The sequence below is a fragment of the Anas acuta genome, chromosome 21, assembly GCF_963932015.1.
Source record: "Anas acuta chromosome 21, bAnaAcu1.1, whole genome shotgun sequence".
Lineage (NCBI taxonomy): Eukaryota > Metazoa > Chordata > Aves > Anseriformes > Anatidae > Anas > Anas acuta.
The window spans coordinates 4,156,282-4,175,785 of NC_088999.1; the positions used below are offsets into that span (position 1 = coordinate 4,156,282).

The following is a 19,504-nucleotide window of genomic DNA, read 5'->3' on the forward strand; positions in this document are numbered from 1 at the left end:
CACGGCTCGGGGCTTTTTGAACCGGCTGCGTTTTGGGGTGGCTGAGGGGGGGGGGGCCGTGCTGGAATAACCCCCCCCGTGCCTATAAATCTCCGCTCCCCCCTCCAAAAAAAAAAAAAAAAGGAAAAAAAAAACCTCTCGCGGCCGCTCGCAGGAGCGCAGCGGCTGACCTAAATCTGGTTTCTCCATCGTAACCTCAGCTTTACCGCAATTAATTTTTTTCTGCTGGTCACAAGATAATTCCTGACGCCAGAAAGTCTGGAGGTCATATGAGAAGCGAATTGAGGAACAGGGCGGCACTAATTTCCTACGGGATCGCCCGGCAAAAAGCAAAAAAAAAAAAGGAAGGGGGGGGGGAAATATCACCCACCCCAAAAAGCTGGAGGGGGAAATCCTCCGGGATGGGGGGCAAAGGAATAAGGGGGCAAAGGGGGGGAAAATGGAGTTAGGGGGAGCCCCCCCCAAAAAAAATAAATGGGGTGGTTTTGGGTTTTGCCCTGTGGCGATGCTGTGGGGTGTGTGTGTGGGGGGGACATGTGGGGACAGGGCCACCCTGGCCACCAAGGGTCACTCGTGGTGGGGGGGGGGGTGGATTTTGGGGTGGGAGCGTGGTTCCTTGGGGTTCATTTGCATGCGTGGGAGGGGTCTGAGGGCTTCGTTTGCATAATTTGGGGGGGAGCCGGGGCCGGTTTGCATGAGGGGGGCGGGCCCAGAGGGGCGGCCCTATATAGCCCCGAGCCGGGCTGCCCCAGCCCCACTGCGCCAGCGAGGTCTGAGGGGTCGGGGGCTGAAGGAGCTGAGGGGCGAGGGGCTGAGAAGAGGGGATTTGAGGGTGAGGGGCCAGGAGGTGAAGGGCCAGGAGGAGCTCGGAGGCCGCAGGGCTCGGAGGCCTCAGCCTCAGCCTCGCCACCTCAGGTCCCGCAGCAGAACCTCAACGTCGTCCCTCCAAAAAACAACCAAAAAACCCCAAAAAGATGAAAGCCATCAGCCCCGTGAGGTCCGTCAGGAGCTGCTACGAGGCCGTGTGCTGCCTGTCGGAGCAGAGCTTGGCCATCGCCCGTGGCAGCAGCAACAAGAGCCCGGCGCTGGAGGAACCCATGAGCCTCCTGTACGACATGAACGACTGCTACTCCAAGCTGAGGGAGCTGGTGCCGGGCATCCCGCAGGGCACCAAGGTGAGCCAGGTGGAGATCCTCCAGCACGTCATCGACTACATCTTCGACCTGCAGATCGTGCTGGAGGAGGAGGCCAAGGGCCGCGACCCGTCCTCGGAGGCCACCCTGCTGTCCCTCAAGGTACGGGGTGGGCGCCGTGGGGCTGGGGGTGGTTGTGGGGCTGGTGGTGGTGGTTTAGGGGGTGGTGGTCCCATAAGGGTTATGGGGGTTGGACCTGCATGGGAAGGGGGGGTGGTGGTGTTAAAGAGGGAGGGGTGGGTTTGGGGGGCTGTGTCCTGCTGCCCCCGTGGCCCTGACCCCTGTCCCCGCTCTCCGCAGGCGGCCGAGCTGGCCTCCGAGCTCTGCTCCAAAGACGAGAGCGCCCTGTGCCACTAACGCCTCCTCCAGCAGGTGAGTGTCCCCCCCCCACAGCACCCCCAAACCCCCCTGAGCATCCCCCCGTCCCCCAAATCCCCCAAACCCACCCCTCACCTTCTCCCCCCCCCCCTTATCCAACCCCGATCCCCCCACACAGCGCTGCCCCCGCTCCCCTCATCCCCCCCCCCCGCCCCGCTCAAACCGATTTTATATAAATTCTTATTTTTAATTCTTCTTCCTTTCTTTCTCTCCCCCCCCCCCCCAGCAGTGCCAATTAGCAAACACGCAGCGAGTGTCGGTTCCTGATTCGTTATCGGCCGGAGGTAAATAGCAGCTTCCTGCGTGGCGCCAGGCTGTCTGCGACCTGCCGCGGCCCCCCCGGAGCCCCCCCCGGCCACCACGGGGGCCACCCGGCTGCACCCAAGCACCCTTGGGCTCCTCCATCGCCCGGAGACAAAAAAACAAAAATTAAAAAAATATAAAAAGACCCCAGGTGCATCGCCCCCCCCTCAAAAAAAAAAAAAGACCCCAGGCGAGGGGAGAGGCGGCTGCTGCCCCCCCCTTGTCCTCCCCCCGCGACCAGGAGCTGCCTCCTCGGCGAGTTTTCGAGCGGCGATCCCAAAATCCCGGCTTCTTTTAGGACTTTTTTTCCAGCCCGCTTTATAAAACGAGACACTTTGTACCGATAGACTGGTGAAGACGCGGTGGTTGTCTGTATATTTTTGGATTATAGCGATCGAGCCCTGTTTCGAGGCGTTCAATAGGGGGATAGAGGTTTTGGGGGGGGGGAGATTTGGGGGGGGGGGGGGGTCCTCGAATACGAACCAAACTCTCTGGGGCCACGGCCTCGTGTATTGTGGAGCTCTATACTAGAGTATAACGTTTGTACCTTTTGTGCAGGAAGGTGAGATTTCTGCGAACATGCCTTGTACTTGCTTTATAAACTTTTTATAAAAGTTACCGTTTTTACGTAATAAAGCTCGCCTCGTTCTCCGTGCTTCCCTTTGGGGGGGGGGGGGGTGGAGGAAAAAAAAACAAAAAAAAAAACCCTCGCTGCCATCGAGCTGCGATCGTAACTTCTAGGGTTACGGTAGGAATCTCATTAATTGTTTAATAGCTTTGAAATGTCAGCTCAGGTATGGGAGGAATTAACCCTAGGCTGCTGTCTCCCGGCGGAGGTGTCTGCCAGCTATTTTGGGTGCTGCTCTCCTTATCTGATAGGGAAGGAGCGAGGCGCCCCCCCCTTTACCCCCCCCCCAGAGCTGCCGAGCCCCGGGGAGCAGCGGGAGGTGTAGCTGGAGTGTTGGGGGGGGAGATGCTTTTTCTAAAATTTTGCCCCCCCACACTTTGGGACAGCTCTGCTGGGGCTCAGCCCCATGCAAAGGGTGGCCCTGGGGGCTCTGTGACCCCCCCCCCTACAGAGGAAGGGGTGCTAATGGGCTGCAGCTGCCCAGAGCCTTGCCCTTCCCTGGGGGGCGGCTGCTTTGTGCCCCCCTCCTTCTGTCCCGGTCCCTGGGGCAGCAACGTGGGGGCAGCGCCCTGGGGAAGGGCTGCCTGGAGCAGAAATGTGCCCCCCCCCCCCCCCAAATATGAGCCTTCTGGTTCCCCTCTGGCCCCGAAGCAGATGTGACCCAAGCCTTGGGCTGGCTCAGCTGCGGGGTGGCTGCAGCACAGCTGGGCCGGATCCTGCTCCCCGGGGGGGGAAACTGGCTGCTCAACCCCCCCCCGGCACCACCGGCACCTCTGCCCCCTGCTCCCGGGGTCAGGGGCACGGCGCTGGTGGCATTGGGGTGTCCCCAAATCTCCGCAGCCTCCAGGTGAGATAATTCGGGGGGGGGAGGAGGAGGATGAGGAAGGCAGCGGGGGGGCTCGTGCAGATGTGCAAACCTCTCCCCATGAGCTGTGTGTGCCCCCTGCCCCCCAGGAGCATCTCAACCCCATGGGGTGATGTGGGGCTGTGGGTGTCTGGCCAAAAAAACACCGCTGCCTTCCCTGGAAATGGGACGGGGACGGCTCCGTACCTGGCACCGACAGCCATTGGGGTGCCCCAAATCACCTCTGGGACCACTGGGGGGGGGGGACAGGGGACCATTGGGGTGTCCCTCTGCCCTCTCGTCCCCACAGCTGGAGGCTCAGGACCTTGTTTCTGCTCGTGTGGCTGAAAAGGAACAATTATCCCATAGTGATGGTCGGTGAGACCCCAATGCCACAGCGGGGCCACCCGCACCCCCAGCCTGGGGGGGATTTAGGGGATCTCCTCCCCATGCCCCTTGTTGGGGACTGGGATTCCCGGGTTTGGCAGCACCGTGGGCTCGGTGCCAGCTCCTGGTGGCCGCGTCCCATTGTGGCCACCCCATGGTTCCCAGACCCCCCACAGTGGGGACAGCATCGGGGACAACCCCCCTGCGTGCCACCGCTGCTGGGACCCCCCCACGCCGTCTCCCTTCAGAGGGCTGTGGCGTGGCGCCGATGCTTTCCTTGGAAATCCTGATTTTTTTTTTTTTTTTTAAAAAAAGGGACAAAATCCTAAAAATAGCCCCCGCTGCTCCAGCGGGGCTGGGCCGGGCGTTACGGGGCAGCTTTCTCGCAACAACCCCCCCGCATCCCCCCGAAAACATCAGCCCCACTACAGCCGTACCGCTGCAACCCTCGTCCGCCTTTCGTTTGGGGAACGAAAGGATGGGAAAAAAGGGGGAAAAAATTAAATAATAAAAAAAAAAAAAAGTGGGGTGCTGCTGGGAAAGCGGCCCCGAGCGGGGTGCCGGTGCTGGTGGCGGTGGCTCTTGGCAGCCGGGAGTCTGATGCAATCGGCGGCGCGGTTCCCCACCTGTATTTGCCATTGTGTGCCCGGAGCTGTTTGCAGGTGTTTGCTGGCGCCGCGCTGTCTGAGCCGCACTTCCCTCCTCCTCCTCCCGCTGCCGGCCCGGCCAAGGCCTCCCGGCCCTCCGCCAACCTCCGCCGCGCTGGGACCCAGCACACGCACACGCGTGGCCTCGTGCGCGCCCGCGCTCGCTCGTGGTGCTCGCACACCCGTGGTGCTCGCGGTTGCGTGTGGCAGCGGGAGCGTGACCCGGCCGTGCTTGGCCGCGTGCCGCCGTGCACGCACGGCCAGTGCACACGTGCACTTTTGCATGCTTGTGCACACTTGTGCATGCTTGCACACGCGTGTGGTCATGCTTCCAGCCATGCAGACACATGGATGCGCTCCCATGAGGGCACGCGCGTGTGCACACGCACGCTGGCACGGATACGTGTGCACCCCCCCTTGGCACGGCAGCCACTCCCGTGCTGTGCTGGGACATCCGTGTGCGTGCACGGCGTGCACCAACACACACGCGCTGCTGCCAGGGTGCAGCTCACACGCGTGTGCACGCCCTCCGCAGCAGCACGTGCATGCACACCCTGTGCGTGCACAGCTCCCATGAATGCATGCACGCTTGCACACACACACGTGCACGCACCCACACGCGTGTGCACCCAGCAGGGACAGCCACATGCACCAAAGCCCCGTGCAGTGGTGGGGGGGTCTCGGGGCTCCCACTCAGCCCCCCCAACAGCCCCCTCCCCTCCGACCCCCCCGGACCACCGAGCAGCCCCAGGCTCTCCAGGTGCAGCCCCCAAATTTGCCAGGACCCCGATTCCGAGCTCCCCCCCCCGTGCCTCAGTTTCCCCATCCGCACGGAAGGAAGGGGCAGCAGCTCCAGGAGGCAAACTGGGACAGGGGAGGGGCGCTGCTGGGGTAACTGGGAACGGCTGGTGGCGGTACTGGACCAGCCTGGCTCCGGGAGCGCTGGCACGCGTCCCATGTCCCCTCTCCTTTCCCACCAGTGTCCCTCTGGTTTCAAACTGGAGCCAGACCAGTTTGGGGGACTGACTCCGCATTAACCCCTCCAGCTCTGCCAGCACCCCCCACGGCTTCTCCGCTCAGCACCGGGAGGGTGAGGGGTGGGGGGGGCTCTGCTGCCCCCCAGGATGTCCATGGGGGGGTTGGGGGACAATGGGGTCGGATCCGGCACGGGGCCACCAGGACCACCCCGACCGCCCGTGTCCCCTGTGGCCACCTGGACGTGGACACCAAGGCACAGCACGGTGAGGTGGGGAGGGGGCAGCAGGGGGGGCACGGCCACATCCACAGCCCAGCGGCTGCGGGGGGGCCCCCAGGCTCCCCACCAGGACGTCTGGGACCACCGGGAACACATCTGCGGGTTGTCCCCAGGACACTGCCTCGTCCCCCCCACCCTGTCCCCAAGGTGGGGATGAGCCTCGCTCATCAGGACCCCAAAGCCCCCCCAGAAGGTGAGCGTTGGCTGCCCCCCCCCACCAGCCCCGCTGCCCCTTCCTCCCCTTTCCCTTTTCCCATCCCTTTTGGTGCCTCTGGGACGGGGCTGTGAAACCCCACAGCTCCATTTTTTTTTGGGGGGGGACACCCCAAAAAGCACCACGCATGGGGAGGGTGGTCCCGCGCTCACATCTGGGGGGGGGCTTCATCCATAGCAGCCCCCGGAGAAGCCACGAGGGTTTCTGTTCTGCACCTGGGGGGCAGCCGGTGGCCGGGCAGTGGGGGCCACTCGCCCCCCGACCTCCTCCCCCCGTGTCCCCTCGGGTCCCTCACCCAGCCGGGCGGTGCCGTGGGGGGGTCCAAGCTGTCCCAGCTGGCTCAGAGCCGTGAGCCGGGCTGGGGGCCTGCAGCACCTCCCCACCCCCGTGTCCCCCTGTCCCCGAGTCCCTCCGTCCTGCCAGGTGTGCCCCCCCCCTCTGTCTGCCTCCACATGTCCCTTGCTCCCTGCACCCCGAGTCCTTCTGTCACCCCCTGCGCCCCCAGGTCCCTTAATTCTCCTGTCCCTGTGCCCCCCCATCCCTGTGTCCCCTCATCCCTCTGTCCTTCTGTCCCTCCCTCTGTCCCTCCTCCAACCCCGTGTCCCCCCATCCCTGTGTCCCTGTGTCCCCGTGTCCCCACATCCCTCTACCCCCATGTCCCTCCATCCCCATGTCCCTGTGTCCCCTCACCCTCCCCCCCCCCGTGTCCCTATGTCCCTCCTCCAACCCCAAGTCCCCCCCATCCCTGTGTCCCTCTGTCCCTCCATCCCTGTGCCCCCTCACCCCCCCGTGTCCCCCTGTCCCTCCTCCATCCCCCTGTCCCCTCTGTCCCTGTGTCCCTCACCCCCCCCGTGTCCCCCTGTCCCCCCACCCCCGTGTCCCCCCGTCCCCCCGTGCCCCCTCCCCTCCCCGGGGGGGCCGTGCCGTGTTCCGCAGCTCGCTGCTGCCCCCCCCCGGAGCTGAGCAGGAAGAGCCGGGGCCGGCGGCGCTGCCAGGGCCGGGGGGGCTGCTCCGGGGCTGCTCCCCCCCCGCGGGGACCGACAGGGACACCCCGATGGCCCCTGCCCGTGTGTGGCAGCAGGGTGGCCACCAACCACCGGGCAGGGGTCCTGTGGCCACCAACAACAACCAGACGGGGGTCCTGTGGCCACCACCAACCGTCAGGCGGGGGTCCTGTGGCCACTGTCAACCATGGGCAGGGGGTCCCCATGGCTACCACCAACCCCCAGGCAGGGGTCCTTGTGGCCACCAACAAACACCAGGTAGGGGTCCTGTGGCCACCACCAGCCACCAGGCCAGGGTCCCCGTGGCCACCACTAACCATGGGGCAGGGGTCCCCATGGCCACCATCAACCATTGGGAAGGGGTCCCTGTGGCCACCACCAATCCCCAGGCAGGGGTCCTTGTGGCCACCAACAACAACCAGGCCAGGGTCCCTGTGGCTACCACCAGCCACCAGGCAGGGGTCCCCATGGCCACCATCAACCATCGGGAAGGGGTCCCTGTGGCCACCACCAATCCCCAGGCAGGGGTCCTCGTGGCCACCACTAACCATGGGGCAGGGGGTCCTGTGGCCACCACCAGCTATCAGACAGGGGTCCCATAGCCACCAACAACCATGGGCAGGGGTCCCCGTGGCCACCACCAGCCACCAGGTAGGGGGTCCACATGGCTACCACAGACCATCAGGCAGGTGGCCCCTGTGGCCACCATCAGCATGGGCAGGGTCCGGTGGCCACCAACAACTATCAGACAGGGGTCCCTGTGGCCACAACCAACCCCCAGGCAGGGGTCCCCATGGCCACAACCAACCCCCAGGCAGGGGTCCCCGTGGCCACCACCAATCCCCAGGCAGGGGTCCTTGTGGCCACCAACAACAACCAGGCCAGGGTCCCCGTGGCCACCACTAACCATGGGGCAGGGGTCCCAGTGGCCACCACCAGCCATCAGACAGGATGTCTCCTTTTTAGTCCTCCCCCAGCCCAAAGCGGAGAATTTGGACCAAACCAGTGCTTCCTACAAACCCCATCGGTGGGCAGAGGGCGGGAGGCCAGAAGAGGATTCCCCCCCCCACACACCTGCAGCCGGTGGGGGCCGAGATCTGCACTTTGCTCCCGCTATCAGCAGGAAGGGCTGGGAGGCTCTGCAGGGTGCTCGTTTTTTTTGGGGGGGTTGGTAAGAAATTCCTCCCTGTGCCTGAGCTGCAGCCCCCAAGAGTGGGGGCTTTGGGATTGGGGGGATCCAGCCTCAATGGATTAAACTCGGGGTCTGTTTGGGGTGAAAACACAGAGATTTAGGATCCCGAGGCCAAATCTGCTGCTGCTGACTCCCTGTTGGAGCACCCACCCCCCCCCACACCCCCGCCTGCACAGTCCCCGTCCCTGTCCCAGTCTCAGTCCCAGTCCCACATCCCTGTCCCAGTTCCTATCCCAGTCCCAGTCCTAGTCCCCATCCCAGTTCCCAACCCAGTCTATCCCAGTTCCTATCCCAGTCCCAGTCTCAGTCCCATTCCCAGTCTATCCCAATCCCAGTCCCTGTCCCAGATTCAGTCCCCATCCCTGTCCCAGTCCCTGTCCCCATCCCAGTCCCCATCCCAGACTCAGTTCCAATCCCAGTCCAGGTCTGTCCCAGTCCTCATCCCAGTCTCAGTCCCCATCCCTGTCCCAGTCTCGGTCCCAGTCCCCATCCAAGTCCCAGTTCCTATCCCAGTCCCAATACCCGTCCCAGTCCCCAACCCAGTCCCAGTCCCAATCCCAGTCCCCAACCCAGTCTATCCCAGTTCTTATCCCAGTCCCAGTCTCAATCCTAGTCCCCAACCCAGTCTATCCCAGTTCCTATCCCAGTCCCAGTCTCAGTCCCATTCCCAGTCTATCCCAATCCCAGTCCCTGTCCCACTCCCAGTCCCTGTCCCAGACCCCATCCCAGTTTGCCCCAGTCCCTGTCCCAGTCCCCAGCTGTCCCAGTCCCCGTCTCTGTCCCAGTCCCAGTCCCAGTCCCAGTCCCAGTCCCAGTCCCAGTCCCAGTCCCAGTCCCAGTCCCAGTCCCAGTCCCCGCCTCTGCCCCAGTCCCAGTCCCAGTCCCAGTCCGTCCCAGTCCCCACCCGCCGATAACCCGAGCAGGTGGCGCCAAATCAGCCCCGCCCCCTTAATTTGCATATGAGGCCCCTCCCCCTCCCCGCCGCGCGGCTCCGCGGGCTGCCGGGGGCGGGGCGGCGGCGGCGGCAGCCAATCAGCGCGCGGCGTTTTCCGCGGGAAATCCGAATTTCGCGGCACGGGGTTTGGCGCTTAAAAAAAAAAAAAAAAAAAAAAAAAGGCCAAAAAAACCCGGGGAGAGAGAGGAGGAAAAGCAGCGGCCGGCACCGAGGGGGGGGGGCACAACCGCGGGGGGGGGCACCGGGACGCGCCCCCTCCGGTCCCATCCGGGCCGAGCGAGGTGATTTTGGTGCCGAACGCGGCGATTTTGGGGCGAAACGCGGTGTTTTTAGGGCCGAGCGCGCCTTTTCCGCCTTCCTTTTTCCTGCCCCCCCCCCCCCCCGCGCCTTTTTTTTTTTTTTAATTTTTTCTTTTATTTTTTTTCCGGGGTGTTTTAGGTCCGCGCCCGGCGGGTTCCCACGACCCCCCCCCCCCCCAAAAAAAAAAAATCAAAGCCGCCGGTGATGCCGTGACCCCCCCGCCCCGCGGAGCCGCTCGGTTCTCTCTCCCCCCCCTCCCCCAAATCCCTCCCCCGAGCCGGCTTCTCGGAAGGACTTTGCAATGCTGCGGCTGCCCCGGGGAGTGTCCCCAGCCCCGGGGGGGGGCGCGGCCCTCCCGCCCCCCTCTGCCCAGCGGCCCCCCCAAAAAAACCGTGCCGGCCATGGGCTCCTCGGAGCGGGGGGGCTCCGCTTTGTGCAGCCCCCCCCTGCCCGCAGCCTGCTGCAGCCGGGGCTCCTCGCAGGGGGGGGGCTGCCTCTTCGCCACCCCCCAGAGCCCCCACCTCAGGACCCTCCGATCGGCCTCTGCGGGACGGCTGCCGGTAAGGTGTCTGCGCCCCCAACCCTGATTTATTTTATTTTTTTTTTTGGGGGGGGGGGTGGGATGGGAGGGGGGCAGGGGGGGAGCTGCCGGCCCGGTGCAAAGAGGGGACGCGGTGGGGAGCAAGGAGGGGAGGGGGGGGCAATGCCAGGAGCCCCCCCCCCCAGGTCGTGCAGCTCCTCTGGGGGTCCCCCTGCACCACCGGGCCTTGTGGGGGGGGGGGGGGGCAGGGCTCGGGCGTTTCTCAACTTCCCCGGCTGCCTCCCGCCTTCCTCTTTTCTCCCTTTTTCTGCTTTTTTTTTTAAACATTTTTATTTATTTCCCCCCCACCCCACCCTCCCGCTCTGGGTTGCTGCCGTGACCCGTCCCGGGGGGGGGGGGCACACGGGGCTGGGGCGTTGCAGCTCCGCTGCCCAAGCTTGGTTCCCCCGGGGTTTGCAGTGGTGTTTTTTTTGGGGGGGGGGCTCGATGTGAAACCATCCTCCTCCTCCTTGGGAGGAAGGAGCCGAGCTGGGAGCGGGTTTATTTTTATTTTTTGAGGGCTGTTTTATTTTTATTTATTTATTTATTTATTTATTTATTTATTTGGGGGGGGGGGGTGCCGGTGACAGCCCAATTTGGCCGTGTCACCCAGCGGTGACAGGCGCTGCGCTCGCACAACCCAAATGGGTCCCAAATGGGGAAACTGAGGCTGCCCCGTGCCCGGTATTGGGGCCCGCTTCTCCTGGGCCCCCCCCCCCCCCCCCCAAAAAAAAAAAATAAAAAAATCTGCCCGGTCCCGCTGGCAGCTGGGGCTGGCATTTAATTCCTGCCGGCCCCGGGCGTGCGTCCAGCCCTCACTGTGCTCCTCTGTTCTCCCCGGTGCTGGAGCCATCCCAGACCCCGCTCGCTCCCATCAGCGTCCCCATTTATTGGGTTGTCCCCCCTTCCCCGGGCACTGATGCCTGGTGCCAGCTGGGGACGGCGCTGCGGTGGGGGCAGAGTTTTTATTTTTATTTTATTTTATTTATTTATTTTTTGCTGTCCCCCCCACCCATGTGGGTCTGTCCTGGCTGCTGCCTTCTGCACGGCCCCGTCCCGGGGGGGGGGCTATGGGGCCACCTGTCCCCTCCCCGGCTTTGGGAGCTGCTTCTGGCTGCCTTTGTCTCCGCACAGCGTGGGATGCTGGGGGTGATTATATTCAGAGACACTCAGCGCCCCCCCTTCCCATAAAACACCCCAAATCCCCCCAAACGCAGCGCCTGCGTCGCCGCAGGGCTTTTTGGGGTCTCTTTGGCATCGCCACCCCTGCTCGGTGCTGTGCCCGGGGGGGGTGCTCGGGGTGCTCCTTGCCCACGTCCCCCCACCCTTTACAGCTCTGGGGGGGGCTCACGTGGTGCTGGGGGCACCTCGCTCTGTGCTGGGGGGTCCTGGTCAGTCCCAGTGCTGGCTGTGGGGTGCGCATTGAGGTGGAGACCCCGCTCTTGGGGACCCCACTCCTGGGGACCCTGCTTTTGGGGACCCCGCTGCGGTGGCTCGTGGCCCCGTTGGCTCGTGGCCCTGGTGGCTCGGGCACGCTCCCGAGCAGCAGCTTTGTGTGCAGAGCCGGGGCCAGCAGATAAGGAGCCTCCTCCCCGCTCCCACCTGCCCGCGGGACTCGTGCCATACAAGCAGGGACGCTCGCCCCAGCTGCCTCGTATGGCCACGGCCAGGAGCCCCCCCCAGGTTGTCCCGTGTCCCCTTGCGGGAAGGCAAGCCGGGTGTCCCCCGTGACCCCAAAAGACCCCAGGTTTCCCTCGGTGTCTGCTTTGGGGTCCCCAGAATTGGCAAACGCCTCTCCCCCCATTTCGGAGCCGTGTCAGCCGGGGCCGATCCCACCCCGCTGTTGGCCATATGGGATCCCTGTAGGGTCTCTGTAGGGCTGCCAAGGAGCCTCGGGGAGGAGGGGGGGGTCCCGGCCCTCCCCACCCCCTCCGTGCTGGGGAAAAGGGGTTCAGAGTCCGCTGTGGGTTCGGTGCGAGCGGGCAGGGCAAGGCAGTGCAAAGAGCAGCTGGGGCGGGGGGGGGGGGTGGCAGCACCGTGAGCAGTGCCCTTTCCCCTCGGGGGGGGCACCGAACCCCTCAGCAGCCCCCCAGCTTTACTGGGGGGTTTCCCTGACCCGCCCCGATCCCACAGCCACCCACCAGAGGGGTGACTTTGGGGTGCTGCAGATGGGCATGGGGGTGCCCTGTGGGCCCCCACCCCACTGCCAGGGCTCCTTTTGGCTCTGTGCCCCCCCCCTTCAGCTTCTCTCATTTGGGAACATCCCTTCCTGCTCTGTGCAGGATTTGGGGTTTTTGGAGGGGTCGGAGATGCCCCAAGACCCTCAGAGGGGTAGCAGTACCCCATGGTGCTGCCGTCCCCATCCTGGACCCGATCCTTCCCAGCTCCCCATCCTGCAGCCGGGGGCTGACCCCCCCCCTCCCCAAAATCTGGCTTTAGCTGGGGGCTCTGCAAAAAAAAAAACCCACCCCCCGTATCCCAAAGGGCAAGGAGGGCGGCATCCCATGGCCAGACCCAGCACCCTTGGCACCACCACATCCCCAAAACGGAATTGGGACCCCAAGGTGCCCCATGCCCCCCCAGCTGGGTGCATCATGCCCCCTTTACCCCCCCCTTTACTTTGGGTGCTGCTTTTCCCACGCCCTGGGGAGCGTGGGGGGGTGGCGAGGCTGGCTCCAAGGGGGGGGGCCCTGGGTGTGTGTGTGTGTTTTTTGGGGGGGGTGGCGGTGACGGGCAGAGCCCGGGCAAGCCCGGGGAAGGCAGCGGCGCTGTTGAAACCCAGCGTTGGCAGGAGGAGCGCCCGCGGCCCCCGGGGGGAGAGGTTGCTCTGATGCTTGGGCTGGGCGCTGGGTGTAGCCCCTGGCGCCGGGGCTGTTGGCAGGAGGAGCTGGCGGGGGGCCCGGACCCCCCCTTTTTTTTTTTAATCCCCCCCCCCAAGACCTCAGGCTCCTGCTGGCGCTTCCTTTCCCACCCCCAGCACCGTATCGGGGCGCTGCGGTGCCCCCTCCCCAAGCAAGGGTGGGTTGGGGGTGGTGTGGGGGGGTCCCGCGGTGTCCCCCAGGGTGGGGGGCTCGGGGTTTGGCCGCCTGCTCTGGTTCTTTCCGTCCTGTCCCCCCCCCCCCCCGTTGGGGTCTGGCTGTGCCTGGCTCAGCTGTCGTGTGCCTAATCCTGCCCGGCCGGGGGGGGGGCGGCAGCTGGGACGCAGGAGGGGACCCCCTTGTCCTTTGTCCTTGGTGGCCGTGTCCCAGCCTTGGCCAGAGCCCCCCCCCAGCTGCACGAGGGGTCCAAGTTGTCCCCCCTTCCAGCTCGGCTCCGTGCCTCAGTTTCCCCACTGCTCCAGGAGAGGGGGAGCAGCCGAAGCCCCGCACTTGGTGACGGGGACACGCGGGTGACCACGGATGGGGGTGTCCAGGGGGGGGTCAGGGGTTGGGTTCCAGCAGGAGGGGGGCCCTGGATGTCCCCCCCCTCCCCGTTCCCATCCCAAATCTCGCTGGCAGCCGCTCGGGGTCTGCTGTGGGGCAGGCGTTTCCCATGCGCTCCCCGTTCCCCATTGGGGTGCTCGGGGGCAGAGCCGGGGATTGGGGCAAACCTGCTCGGGTGTGGGGGGGGGTGCGGGGGAGGCAGCGAATTCCCACAGGAGCTCGGGAGGGCCCTGGCTCCCTGGGGGGGCGGAAAACAGCCCCCGGCGCCTCTCCTGCCCCTCCCCACGAAGCTGGGTGCGCTCCCCGGGGAGCCGGAGCTGTGCCGAGCAGCCACGGGGACCCCGCTGCCATGAGGGACGTGCTGGGGGGGGCCCTGTGGGACAGCCCGGCCTGGGAGCAGGTATGGGATGGGGGGGGGATGGGGGGCTCTGGGGGGAGTGGGGAGGAACCGGGGGGGGGCACTGGGGGGCTGCTTTCTGCTGCTGAGCCAAATTTTATCCCCCCCCCCCCTCTCCAGGGAAAGTCCTCGTGGTTGTGTGTAGGGATGGGGGGGTGGGGGGGGTCCTTGTGCGCATTGCTGGGAGGGGGGGGGGCGATTTGCAGACACCCCCAGCTCTGCTCTGCCCCCCCCCCCTCTGCTTCCTGGGGTCCCAAAGTGATGCTGGAGGTTGGGGGGGGTCCCTTGGGGGTTACACCAAGGAGCTGCTTGGCAGGGTGTCCCCTCCCCAAGGACCCCATGGACCCCCCCCCTCCATTGCCCCCCCCCACTTTGCTCCAGCTGGGTGCAGGTGCCTGGGGGCACCCATGGGTGGCAGTGGGGTCCCCTGTGCCACCCACACCCGTGGCGGGGTGGTGGTGCTGGGGAGCAGCCCCGTGCCCCTCAGACCACCGGGGGGGGGTCGGGGGGGGGGCAGGATCCATTCTCGCCGCCCCCCCCCAGCACTTGTGGGTGCCGGCACCTCCCGTTCCCAGGGCTCGGCCCCCGGAGCCGTGCCAGCAGCTGGGGGCGAGGGGAAAAGGGGAAATCCCTGCGGCTTCCCCGGGCAGGAAGCAATCGGGGGGGTGGGAGTGGGGGGGGGGGGGGGGTCCGGCCCCCCCACCCCAACCATCCCTGGTGGCCCCATCACCTGCACCGCGTGCTGAGCGGGAGCGCTTCCCATAAGGGGTGTTGGTGTTTGGTGAGGGGTCCCAGGGCTCCGCGATGCTCCGGGGGGGGGCTCTGGGGGGAGCCCGGTCCTGCCCCCCCAGTGTGGGTTTTTCTCTCCTGCTCCAGGCCAAGCGGAAGCTGGACCTGGAGGGCCTGGACTTCCGCACGCCCAAGGGGAAGGGCAGGACCCTGGCGCAGCTCCCCAGCCCCAGGAGTAAGTTGGGGTGCCGAGGGGGGGGGGTGCCAAGGGGGGGGACACCCCCATTTCTCAGGGGGATGGGGTGGCGGGATGGGGGGGCAGATCTGGGCTCTTTCTTGGGTATTTTTCCACCAGTTTGGGGATTCCACCAGGTTTAGCGACCCCAGCGTGGCCAGCGCCGTGCCGCCTCCACCCCACGCTAAGGATATGATGGGGGGGGGTTTTCTCTGCTTTCCCCGCAGCCCCCAAATCCCCCGGGGAGAAGACGCGCTACGACACCTCGCTGGGGCTGCTGACCAAGAAATTCATCCACCTGCTGAGCGAGTCGGCCGACGGCGTGCTGGACCTCAACCGCGCCGCCGAGGTGCTGGGGGTGCAGAAGCGCCGCATCTACGACATCACCAACGTGCTGGAGGGCATCCAGCTCATCCGCAAAAAGTCCAAGAACAACATCCAGTGGATGTAGGCGACGCTCCGGTCGGGGGTTTTTGGGGAGGGGGTCGGTTTGGGGGGACGGGGGGTCCTCACCTCTCCGCCTCTCCGCCCGCAGGGGGACGGGGATCTTCGAGGACGCGGCGCTGGCGGCCAAGCAGCAGGCGCTGCGGGGGGAGCTGGCCGAGCTGGCCAAGGGCGAGCGGGCGCTGGAGCAGCTCCTGCACGACTGCGCCCTGCAGCTCCGGCAGCTGACGGACCACGAGGACAACCAGAGATATCCTTAACCGGGGGGATTTGTGGCCGCGGGGGGCTGGGGGACCCTCTCCGAGTCCCATTTTCTTCCTTCTTTTTCCCCGCGTGGCTCTCCCACGTGTCCTTGGGGGTCTTTGGCTCTCCCACGTGTCCTTGGGGGTTTTTGGCTCTCCCACGTGTCCCTGGGGGTCTTTGCCCGGTGGCAGCGCTGTGGGATGGGGAATTGGGGCCGTCCCGCTCGTGGTCCTGCTTTTATTTTTTTATTTTTTTTCCTATACCCCCTCCCTGCCCACGCTGGCGTACGTCACCTACCAGGACCTCCGCACCATCAGCAGCTTCCAGGAGCAGACGGTGATCGCCGTCAAGGCTCCCCCCGAGACCAGGCTGGAGGTGCCGGACTTCAGCGAGGTGTGTGTGGGGCCGGGAGCTGTCCCCCCCAGCAGTGGGGTCGGTGCCGGGATGCTGCCGTGCCCGCCCCGTGCCCCACGGTGCCATCTGGGGCATCTCACGGGTGCAGCCCAGCATTGCCCTGAGCGCTTTTGGGGTGTCTCCGTGGGGCTGTTTGACCCCGAGCGGGTCCTTTGGGGTGGTGGGTGTTGGGGGGATGCCCTGCTGGGACCTCACACAGTTTGGGGGCAGCGGGGTGGGCTCTGGGTGCCCCCCTGGGTGCCCCCTGAGCCCTGTTCTGCCCCGCCAGGACAACCTGCAGCTCCACCTGAAGAGCACCAACGGCCCCATCGAGGTGTACCTGTGCCCCGAGGAGATCCCTGAGGACAGCCCCACCAAGCAGCACGACGTCCCCCCCGCCACCACCACCCCCCCCCCGCAGGACAGCAGCACCCACCCCTCCCTACAAAACAACCCTGAGCCCCCCGGCGCATCCCCGCAGCCCCTCCACGGGCACCGTGCCCCATCCTTGTCCCCGTCCCTGCCCCTCTCCAGCCCGGGGGGGCCCGGCTCCCTGCTGGAGGTGGGGACGGGGCTGCTGGGCTCCCCCCAGCACCTCCTGCAGCAGACGGAGGACCAGCTGCCCTGCGCCCCCTCCTACCTGGACTCGGGTCCCTTCGTCACCTTCTCGCCCCCCCTGGAGCAGGACGACTACCTCTGGGGGCTGGAGGACGGCGAGGGCGTCAGCGACCTCTTCGAGGCGTACGACCTGGGGGAGCTGCTGAAGAACTGAGCCTCTGCTCCCCGATGCCACCCCCCTTTTGCCTGCTGTCCCCCCCCCGTGCCTGTCCCCCAGGTGGGTGGGATGGAGAGCCCTGCGTGGCTCTGCCTTGGTTGGGGGTTTGGGGGTCCCAGGGCCGTGCTCCTCCCCATCACCCCCATGGCTTGAGGGCTGCTGGCAGACCTGGGGGGGGCTTTGTGTGCATGGCACGGGGTTAGGGGCACCCCAGCCCCCCCGGGCAGCACAGAAACCCCTGCCCAGAAGGGGCTTTGCTGGGTGTGGGGTCACATTTTGGGGCTTGCTCCCCAGTCCGACTGGTGCTTCGGGGTGGTGGCTGCTGGTTTGGGTATTACGGGGCACGGTGCAGCTCTCCTGGGGTTTGAGCTGATGGATGGAACACCACCAAGGTGGTGCTTCCCCCCCCCCCAGAGCTGAAATATCCTTAAAAACTATTGGCAAAGACGAAATCACCTCTTGTTAAAGGGGGGAGGGCGCTGAACCTCTTAAACCAGCAGGCAGCAAACTGGGCAGGGAGCATCCCCTCTCCTGCCTGTGCCAGCTCCCTGGGAGCTGTCGGTGCTGGGGGGGGTCTGAACTGGAGCTTAATGGGCAGGAGGTGGTGGTGACTGGGACGGGGGGGTGCTGGGAACAGGGCGGGGGGGTTGGTGTGGCTGTGCCAGCGGCAGAGCCGGGTGCGCCGCGTACCCCTTGGTCCTTCCCAGCTGTGCCCCGCAGAGAAACCCAAGCTTTTCCCTAATTGTTCTGCTTTCCCCTTCCTCGCTGGGGGGCGCGGAGGCCTGGCCCCCTCTCCCCATGCTGGGATCAACCTGGAGCCGATTCCCTGCGCTGATTTTTCCCCTGGGGGCCGAGCACTGGGGCTGGATGCGGCCGCTTGGGTTTGTGCTCCCCACGGCCTCATCCCGCAGCAAGGATGCGCCGGGGGGGGGAAATCCTGCCCTGACCCCATCCCCTTGGGAATTTCGGGCAGAGTTCCTCCCTCCAGGCTTCTTCTCCTGCCCTTGTAAATTGTACCTTAATTATTGCACTGTATTTATACGGGACCCACCTTCGGCACGGCGCTGCCGAGGGTTTCTTTGGCGTGTCGGGTGTTTAAGCGAGTGTATTTAAGGCGTCCTTCCTCGAGTTCGCTCTCCTGCAGTTTGGCTTGGACGTGGTGTGGGTGAGGATGTGTTTTGGTGTGAAAAAAAAAAAACTCGTGGCACTTGGTGTTTTCTGCTCGGGAGGGGATGAAATGAAATAAAACTTGGGAGTCAGAGGGGTTTGGTTTCCTCGAAGCGAAGCGGCGCTGCCTGCAGTGTTTGGAGGGGAGGGAGGGGGTTTTGGGGGGGAAAAAAGTCTGGGTTTAGGATTTCTGGCAGGTCAGCCTGCTCCGAGGTGGGTGGATGGAGCACTGGGGTCGGGCTGTGCGGGCGCACCCACTTTAGGGGGCAGCTTTGGGGGCTGTGGGGCTGTCCCCATGGAGGGTCCTGCCCCAGGATTGCTGGGCTGTGACCTGGTGCTGCCCACGCTGCTGGGGACACGGTGACACCCCGAGGAGGGTGGGTGGCACCGGGTGCTGTCCCCATCCCCGAGGGGCTGCGCGTCCCGGAGCAGCCGGAGGTGTCGCAGCCGTGCCCCCCCCCCCGCCTGGCAGTCCCCGGGCCGGCCAGGAGGTGGCAGGGCCACCCCAAAAAAGGGGCTGTGGGGTTTTAGGGGGGTCTCCCGAACCTGGCCCACGCTGCTCTAAGTCCCTGCCCTGGGCTGGCCCCCCCCGTACCCTAAGGATGTGGGTGGATGGTGGGGGGGTCCCAGCCAGGACCCCTTGGGAGCCCCCCAAATTCCTCCTGTTCCCCTGCAGCGCAGCAGCCCCACCGGGGTCACAGCCTTGTGCCTGCCAGATGGGGGCTAAGGGGGGTGTGTGATGCCCCCCCCATCCTATAAACACCTTCACCCCTGTAGCAGGGCCCCACGCACCCCATCCTGGCCGGCTGCTGGCCCAGGCTTTGGGGGGGGGGGGTTCTTTACTGGGTTTTCTTTAATGTTGTCACCGTGAGCTGTGGGGGACGGGGCTCACCAGAGCCACAAAGTGTGACAGAAATGGTCTGGGGGCTTGCAGGGGGCTGCGGGAGCAGCAGAAAGGAGCTGGGGGGGGGGGCAGGTGGGCAGGTTTGGGGGTCTTTGTGGTTTAGGGTGCTGGATTGGGCCTTTTGCCCAGCTCTGAGCCCCTCTCTGGGCAGCCAGGAGGGAAAGGAGGAAAGAGGAGGGGGCTCTGCCACCCCCTGACTGCCCCAGCTGGGGGCTGCTTGGTGCAGGGGTCCTGCAGGGCATCCTCGTGTCCTCTGCCGGGAAACCCAAAGGCCCATTTAAAAAAAGAAAATAATTAATTTATTTTTTGTCCTTGCAGCGAATCACCAGGTAAAGGGAACCCCAAATCCAGCTCCTCAGACCTGCATGGGCCAGGGAGAGGCAAGGGGCCAGTAGGACACGGGGGTTGCTCCAGAAGTGCCTCCGTGTCCCCACCACCCCTCTCCTCTTCTTCTCCTTTCCTGTTATTTCCCACCGGATTCTCCTTCCCCAGCCCCCCCCCGGACACCCCTCTGCTCCTTACCCCTTTGCTCTCACTTCTTTTTTTGGGGACATTTCCGAGCAGAGCCTCAGGGCAGCACTGGAGGCACTGGAGCAAAGCAAAGCGTGTGAGCTCTGCTCCTTGTCCTCGGAGCCCTCCCTCCAGGGCCAAGCAGGGCACGGGGACAGCTGAGTGCTTGGGGGGGGGGGCGGGGGGGGAATTTAATCTGGATTTAATCTGGATTTAAACCCAAGCCCTTGTGCACCCAAACTGGCCTTTGGGGACACCCTGGGCGTCCCCATCTCCTCTCCGTGCCCACGGCAGCCCCCGCTGCCCTCCCCACCCCCTGCTTTGCTCCCATTTCATGGGCTCCGTGGGGCCTCTCCCCGTGTGGGGGGGCTGCCGTGGCCCCCCCCTCTCCCCTCCCAGCCTGGC

At 65.3% G+C, this 19,504-nt stretch overlaps 2 protein-coding genes across 4 annotated transcripts; both read left to right on the forward strand.

The window, feature by feature from the left end:
- Positions 1-747: 747 nt before the first annotated feature.
- ID3 (inhibitor of DNA binding 3) lies at positions 748-2,510 on the forward strand. 2 transcript variants are annotated; one of them, XM_068657866.1, is made up of 3 exons: positions 748-1,295; positions 1,494-1,565; positions 1,798-2,510. In XM_068657866.1, exons 1-2 carry the CDS (start codon positions 975-977, stop codon positions 1,548-1,550), a joined length of 378 nt encoding a protein of 125 aa, XP_068513967.1. In that variant the 5' UTR covers positions 748-974; the 3' UTR covers positions 1,551-1,565; positions 1,798-2,510. The 2 variants fall into 2 exon arrangements, with proteins under 2 accessions (XP_068513967.1, XP_068513968.1); XM_068657867.1 differs by having other exon boundaries at positions 1,801-2,510.
- Positions 2,511-9,571: 7,061 nt separating this feature from the next.
- On the forward strand, positions 9,572-17,779 carry LOC137843045 (transcription factor E2F2-like). 2 transcript variants are annotated; one of them, XM_068657852.1, is made up of 6 exons: positions 9,572-9,860; positions 14,576-14,663; positions 14,891-15,110; positions 15,199-15,357; positions 15,629-15,743; positions 16,033-17,779. In XM_068657852.1, exons 1-6 carry the CDS (start codon positions 9,702-9,704, stop codon positions 16,513-16,515), a joined length of 1,224 nt encoding a protein of 407 aa, XP_068513953.1. In that variant the 5' UTR covers positions 9,572-9,701; the 3' UTR covers positions 16,516-17,779. The 2 variants fall into 2 exon arrangements, with proteins under 2 accessions (XP_068513953.1, XP_068513952.1); XM_068657851.1 differs by lacking the exon at positions 9,572-9,860 and adding an exon at positions 10,081-13,702.
- Positions 17,780-19,504: the final 1,725 nt, after the last annotated feature.